The following is a 7,941-nucleotide window of genomic DNA, read 5'->3' as shown; positions in this document are numbered from 1 at the left end:
CGGTACGAGTAGTTACAACTAATGTAAGGCGTGGGCCATGTTGCACCCCTTATCTTAGAATATGTACGCCATGTCCGTGGCTCCGGATCTGACATGTTCATCGGCAATGTATGTGATTGTAAACGGTATGTGTATATGTTTGATCTTGGGCATATTGTGGAGCGCATACTGGGACTACCGGATTTGATATTATTTTTGGCGAATAACGTATCGGTTGTTCATGTATCTAGATATGGGTTAACACGTGGCACGCTCTTGGGCAAGCGTGTGTTAACTCTCATCTTAACGTTGATGACCGGCGGTTTACTTAAAATGGTGTCAAATTGGATAGTTTCTTACAAAATGTCTCACAACTTCCAGTGTCTTTTACACTGTTTAGGGTGGATCAATCGGGTTGGGAATTCGCTACAACCAAATCCCTGCAACGTCACAAAGCAATTCATGCCCCCACGTTTGAGGATAACTCCGCCCAAAACACTTGGATGGCTATAGCGTGTGCCAGAGATGCTAGATGACGAAGTTCATCCCGTGCAAATGGACCCAATCCTATCTATTTCTTTGCATAAAGAAGAAACAAACCTGGTATATTCGTGATGCCTACGTGGTCGCTATCTCAGAAAAGGAACGAGAAGCACATCCAACCAAACTAGAAATTTTAAAAACGGTTTCCAAAAGAGAAAAAAAGGCACAGTAATAAATCGACAAATTTGCACAGAAGGGACAGCGACGTCGATTGCATGGTTCGTCCTGTCATGCCCACTCCGACGAAAAACGAAAGAAATTAAAATACTCCTTTTTTAATATTTTTTTATAAGACTTGGGTGCTGTCATGTCTATCGCTACGCAAGCGCTTGCGTGAAGGCTGAATGGAACCGCACTGCTGCTGCGGCTGGGAATTGGAATCCATCGCGCCTTGCCACCTTCCCCGGCTCGGCCTGCTTTCTTCCCACGCGACTGCTCGCAGCCATTCGAAATTCTTTTCCCTCCTTTTGTTTCTTCAGCTCCTCCCTTCGAACATGGAGAGTAGATTGTCCATCCTGTATGATTGGTCTTAACCATCAATGACCTTGGTTTTAACAAGGTAGATTTGTGCAAGTAATGGTTTTATTTAGATACAAACTACAATTTTGCTAAATGAGTATCAATATGCAGTGGCGGAGCCGGTGAGGGGCCAGCAGGGGCCATGGCCCCTTCCAAGATTAGCGGCAGTTCTTTTATGAGTGCTCATTTACTATAAGTAAGCATTGATCGCAAATATTATTTGCAAAGTGCACCTAAGTAGTCGAGAGATGAAAATCAACTATGACCCTACAACAAAATCTTGAAACCTCTATTTCTTCGAGAAAGAACAAAACTGCTCCAACTCGGACTTCCTATTGTCATTGGCATTGTAGTAATATAAATTCATTCCTCTCTCACCCCAAAATTAACAGGCTTCTATGGCAACTGTAGTAGAAAATCGCACTAGCTAGGATAAAGCATTCAAAACATGCTCATAGTTGTGGCTGGGTAGTAGACATATAATTTTGGTTCGTTTAAATATTTACAGAAGTACCAGTAAAAATTGTTTTGTTCTAGTTTTTCCCACGTTTTGCATTCCATGATATTTTAATGCAAATTGACATAATGCAGTTTTCTTTCTATCAACAAACATATCTACATGCTCAATTAGCGATCGCACCTAATAGCTTAACTGGTACACCATTTTATAATTTTTTTGTCCATAATATATTGGAGTCATATATACTCTATTGCTTGAATTTTTTTATTGTAAGTTCACTTCTACTCGGTCTCTTGGTCCCTCCTATGGTTAAATCCTTGCTCCGTCTATCAATATGTATTGGTTAAAATGGGGCAATTGCCTAGTTTGAATCAAAGGCTGGCACAACCACAACAAACCCCATAAAAAACCAGTCACGGGTGTGTTTTTTTAGAATCAATTGCCTAGTTTCTGATTGTGCAGTTGCGCGTGCGAAACTGATTTTCCCAGTTTATGGTAGAATCCAATGTTCCATCTCCGCATCTTGAATCGTCTGGTAATAATCTTTTGATTCTCTTCTGAATCAGTTCCCGTTTGGTGGGGATTCTTCGAACCGTTGAGAAATAAGAGAACCTCTAAAAAATAAGATTCTTTATGTAGAACTATCTAGATCACCAGGTGAATATCCATTATGACATTTTACTGGTCTCTTCACTCCTCTATGACCCACCACAGTTTACTTTTTTCTTCATCGTACACGTTTTTTTGAATATCCCCAATTCGTATCGTGGAAAATCATGTACGCGGTACGTCATGCGGTTGTTCAAGTCAAACGATATCTCTCATCCTCCCCCGGGCAACACGTAGGCGCATGTCATTCATGTGCAGCCGAGAGCATGGTGTTGGCGTCCGGTCCCTCCCACGCACGGTCCGGCTCCGGCACCTCCTATTTTGTTGTCAGCGCCTCGTCAACAAGACGATGGACCCGGCGACGAGAGAGCCTCGGCTACTGGCCAATCCGCCGTCGCTCCCCACCTCAGCACCACACGCGACGCGATCCAACGGCGTCCAATCCAACACCACGCGATTCATCCCGTCCCTCGCCCGAGACACTCGTTGGCGGGTCGCGACTCAAACCGGCGGGCCCCACCGCCCCGCCCGCCGACGCCAAATTCCAATCCGGTTAAACCCCGCGCCCCAAGTCCGGGCCCACCCGCGCTCCTGCCCCGCGCAGCTCGCCCCACCTATATACGCGACCCCACGCCGCCGCTCCCCTCCATCCCACCCAACTCGTCGCCAGCAAGCAAGACCTGCGCGTTCACACCTGACCGACCGACCCTTCGGCGACAGTAGGGCCCGCCTCGTTTGCCGGCCGGCCGGCCGCCGAAGCCGACGCTCGGTGAGCTTCCCCGCCCGCCGCCGGCGCAGCAGCAGGAGAGATGAACTGGGGGCTGGCAGCCGCCGTGGCGTCCGCCGCTGCCGTCGCGGCCGCGTCCGGCGCCGAGCTCCTCGCCTGCGACTGCGACGCCGCCGCACCGCCGGCCGTCGGGAGGTGCGACGGCCTGCTTCTCTCGCGGCAGCACCACGACGACGAGGCCCGCGAGGTGCGCCCGCGTCTCCTCTCCCGCGGGATCAAAGATTCCTTTCTTTCCCTTTTTTTCCTGCCCCCAGCTCTCGCCAACAATCTCGAATCTCCCCTTTTCCTCAAAATTGGGCCTCGGTTTGGAGGAATCGTGTTGGAATACTAGCGATCGATCGATTAACCGTTGCGGTTGTTGTCTTGCCTCAGGGGTCGGCGTCGTTGGCGTCGGCGTCGACGGAGAAGCCTCGCGGCGGAGGCGGCAACAGGTTCGCGCCGCGCTTCGACGGGCTGCGCTTCATCGAGACGCTCGTCACGGCGCACCGCTGAAAAACGACGCATCGTCCGGTGGTAATTCTCGCCATGATTCGGCGATCGATTGTTGGTGGCGCTTAGGCCAACCAGTTTTGTTAGGACAATTCGGGCTTCCCTTTCCCCTCTCCTTCGTCTGTGTTTTCTCCTCCTGTTGTCGATGATGATGATGATTACTGTGTCCATCAATCCGTGCGTGCGTTTGTGTGTGTTTGAGAGAGAGGATGAAGACTATAAGCGGCATCTAAATTTGAGCACATACTCTTAATACTATGTTCCATAATCATTCATCACCTTATTTGTTTGTTTGGAAAAGCATGGTTGATGGATTGATTGATTCACCCCATGGCATCTTGGAACATTCCCCACCCTCTTGCCCAACTGCCTCATTTTCTATTCTTCCCCGTCCATTCCACTTGTACAATACAAACACAATTTGGATACCCAGTACTTCTTATGAGATCTTTCAATAAAAAAGAAAATACTGAACTGACCCTTTCACATGCCATCTTGCTAAACTTTCATTTGGGTGCAACTTGCCAAATCCGCACTTCACATGGTGAAATGAATTGCTGAATGTGCATGTGGTTCGGAAAAACAAACAGGTAGTGCGTTGTCCTGAGCAAGATTAAGATTTGTGATGGTACCTGTGGATGGTGATCCGATGATGATGATGGCGAAGGTCGGGGTGCGAAGGCATGTTATGTGGCAGCTTGCTGTCCATGTTACCATGTTGGTGTTGCCCTCCATGTTTGCTTCGTCCATTCCACCTCATCTTTGCTTGATTTTCCTCCCCACTTGGTACTCTCTCACTGTCCGCTCAGAACCGTCTGATTAAGATCCAGCGGGCGAGATTGGGACGGGTCGGGAAGTCCAGGCTGTTGACTTGGAGGATTGCTTCCCGCCTCACCCTGAACGCCGGTCCGCTGTTGACATTACCAAATTGAAATTCAGTTCAGTCCCCTAAGATTTTCATGTACCATCGATCCATTTCTCTCTTGGCGGCAGCCATTGACATTTTTGTATGCATTATAGTGGCAACAAGTACTAAGGGATGACCGCAGTGCATGTTACTTGCAAGGGGAAGGAAATTAATAGCCGTGCGTTTTCCTACAGATGGCAGCAGCTATTCCGAGCAGCATGATTCAACAAAAGAAGGTTGCCGTACGGCAGTAGAGAACATCATGCGGAAGAAAATTGTTGCCTTGGGGTGTCACTTCAGCCTGAGATGATAACAAAACCTACTAGTTTGGGACCGCAGTCATGAGGATTTGGTTCAACCATCAATCTATCGATCACTTGAGGTTACTGTTCCAAACTACTCTAGATTCTGAAGTCTCTATTTTCTGTCCTTTTTGTGATGCAAAAGTAGTTCCTTCTATAGACCAGGGTCCAGGGCAGAGTGCTCATGGATATCTCAAACCAGAAAACGGTGCATGCTTGGCTAAGGCTGAATCTCAGGTGTTAGTGCTCATGGATATCTGGACCCAGAAACCGGGGCATGCTTGGCTCAAGTGTGAGTAAGTTTCATATTTTATTTTTGCCCTCAGGAGCTTACACTTTGAAATGATGACCAATCCAGATTCAAAGACTATCAGAACAATTGACCTATTTCGTGCAAAGAAGATCAGCTGAGTGTGCATCTCCTTGCAAAAACATTTAGCCAAAGCTCTTTGAGTTCTGGTATACCACAACTTCATCTGTAGTTACATGTTAGATTGCAACAGTCCCCTATACTTGTCACATGTTTTTTTAATTCAGGCCATAGCTGCCGCCTCCAGGGCACTGGAACCATGAGGAAGCCATTCTGCTTCAGGCACCAGCAATCCAGAAAGCACTTGCTTCGCCTCACATCCATGTTAACCCGGATGATTTTCAGCCTGCAACGTACCATCAGCATTCACTGTCATCTGCCCTATTCTCGAGCGGTTTCCGATCTCCTGGCTTTGCGCTACTTGATGTCTACCCAGAAGTCCTTGCGCAAGTGTCAACTCTTGTGCCTATCCCATGCACTGTATAGATAGGGATCCCTTTCCACTGTGTCTGCCATATTAGTAACCCCAATAGCTTTTCTGCAATTCTTCTCAGCAACAAAACGAAAATATCTTCGGGCGGATGCGAGACGGAGATAGACCATACCTTTGCTTAAGGGTTTGTGATCATCACGGTACCATGGAGCCACTTTGTGCTCCTCTTCCTTGTCATTTGCTAATAAAAACTAAACTGATAGGATAACAAATTCCTGCATTTCTCATATGATCAAGCCGAAAAATTCATCCGTCCTGTTGCAAACAAGAAGCTATGTCAACCACAAAAAGAAAAAGGAAATTACTGAACTGACCTTTTCACATGCCATCTTGCTAAACGTTCATTTGGGTGCAACTTGCCAAATCCTCACTTCACATGGTGAAACGAATTGCTGAATATGCATGTGGTTTGGAATAAACAAACAGGTAATGCTTTGTCCTGAGAAAGATTAAGATTTGTGATGGTACCTGTGGATTGTGATCCGCTGACGATGATGGCGAAGGCAGGGGTCGGAAGGCATGTTATGTGGCAGCTTCCTGTCCATGTTATCATGTTGGTGTTGCCCTCCGTGTTTGTTTCATCCATTCCACATCATCTTTGCTTGATTTTTTCCCATTTGGTATTATCTCGCTGTCGGCTCAGAACCATCTGATTAAGATCCAGCGGACGAGATTGGGACTGGTCGGAAAGTCTAGGCTGTTGACGTCGACGATTGCCTCCTGCCTCACCCTGGACGCCTGTCTGCAGTTGGCATTACCAAATTGAAATTCAGTTCAGTTCCCCAAGACTTTCATGCACCATTGATCCTTCTATCTCTTGGCGGCAGCCATTGACATTTTTGGATGCATTATTGTGGCAGCAAGTACTAAGGGATGACTGCAGTGCTTGCTACTTGCAAGGGGAAGGAAATTAGTAGCCGTGCGTTTTCCTACAAACGGCAGCTGCTATTCCAAGCAGCATATTGATTCAACAAAAAGAGGTTGCAGTACGGCATTAGACAACATTGGGCGAAATAATGACTGAACCTCAGGTGTGAGTGCTCATATTTTATTTTTGACCTCAGGAGATTACACTTTGAAATGATGACCTCAGCAACCAAACCAAATGATCTTTGGGCGGATGTAAGGCAGAGATAGACCATACCCTTTGCTTAAGGGTTTGTGATTATCAGAGAACAGTACCATGGAGCCTGCTGTATGCTGCTCCTCTTTCTTGTCACTTGCTAACAAAAAGTAAATTGACAGGATTACTACTTCCTGCATTTCTCATATGATCAAGCCAAAAAAATCATCTGCCCGTTGCAACCAAGAAGCTATGTCAACCACAAATCAGAAACCTTGACTTTTCATTGCACTAATTACTTCCTGGGACAACAAGCTCATTAACTCTCTGAGTAGTAACATTATCAGGGAGGCCCAAGAGTTTGCAGCCTGGTACAAGTTGATTATCCATTAATCACTGAAAATATCAACTTAGATACTGTCACCAACACATCGGGTGAGCTTCATGTTTTGCTAATCCTCAAGGAAGGTGCGTTGGGAATGCTTACTTCTGAGAGACAATCAGAGAAATTCCTTGCAACCAATCTGTTTCAAATGCAGTTTTCATACCGATCATAACTCCTTTGATGTGCAACTGCATCTGCACAAAAAAAACAATTAGAAGAAGGATTACAATATCAATAAGCGATGAACAAGAAAGGCATGACTAATTGCATCAGAGAATTGCACCGGAAAATTTGGTATTTAGATCAAATTTCAGTTAATCAAACAGAAAAGGTAGCAAGAGGATTGCACCAGAAAATTTGGTATTTAGATCAAATTTCAGTTAAGCCCTACAAATTCAGATTCGAATTTCTGCTATCTAAAAATGACCTAATGAGATGAATACTGGATGTTAAAGAAAAAAGAAAATTGATGAAACAAGAAGCAAAACCAAAAGAAATAAACAATAGTACAGTACTCCAGCCATTTAAAAATATAAGGTCTGTTCTGACTTTGCAGCCAAATCTAGACTTTGGCTAAATGTTTATAACAACAAGTTAATAACTAAAAGAAAGTATATTCAAATGTGAATCCAATATTTATATGATGTAAGGCTAATTGTTATTTGAAAATTGCAAGATTTGAATCATGGATGCATGCATTATTAACAAGAAATAGAGGAATAAATTTGACAAACATCATTATAAAAGTTGACAGCACTATGAAAAACTTTCACACTTCTAGAACTTAAAATTTAGCTCAAGGCTTCTGAAAAGACAAATGCTTTTGGTAATGCTTTTGTTGAGCACATAAGCAGTGCTGGTCAAAAGCAATTTGCCTATATCAAATGATTACTGGTAACATAACTTTAAACCACATCTGTTAAGTTGCTGGATACGATAAAGTAGACTAGGAACAAAAACATCAGGAACAAACATGCGTCAACATAACTACACATACACAATCAATTTTGATGGCAGACTTGTAGTAGAAGATGCATCTAGAGGACCAGTAATATGGAGTGTCACCCTAATATCTCCTATTTGGTGTTGCAGAAC

The 7,941-nt window shown here is 45.0% G+C and overlaps 1 protein-coding gene across 1 annotated transcript; it reads left to right on the top strand.

The window, feature by feature from the left end:
- The first annotated feature begins 2,775 nt into the window (after positions 1 to 2,775).
- On the top strand, positions 2,776 to 3,669 carry LOC112877442. Its single transcript, XM_025941752.1, has 2 exons — positions 2,776 to 3,084; positions 3,270 to 3,669. The coding sequence occupies exons 1-2, from the start codon at positions 2,920 to 2,922 to the stop codon at positions 3,387 to 3,389; spliced, it is 285 nt and encodes a 94-aa protein (XP_025797537.1). The 5' UTR covers positions 2,776 to 2,919; the 3' UTR covers positions 3,390 to 3,669.
- Positions 3,670 to 7,941: the final 4,272 nt, after the last annotated feature.

This window comes from Panicum hallii, chromosome 9 (assembly GCF_002211085.1).
Source record: "Panicum hallii strain FIL2 chromosome 9, PHallii_v3.1, whole genome shotgun sequence".
NCBI classification, from domain to species: Eukaryota; Viridiplantae; Streptophyta; class Magnoliopsida; order Poales; family Poaceae; genus Panicum; species Panicum hallii.
This window is presented reverse-complemented; position numbering and strand designations above follow the sequence as displayed.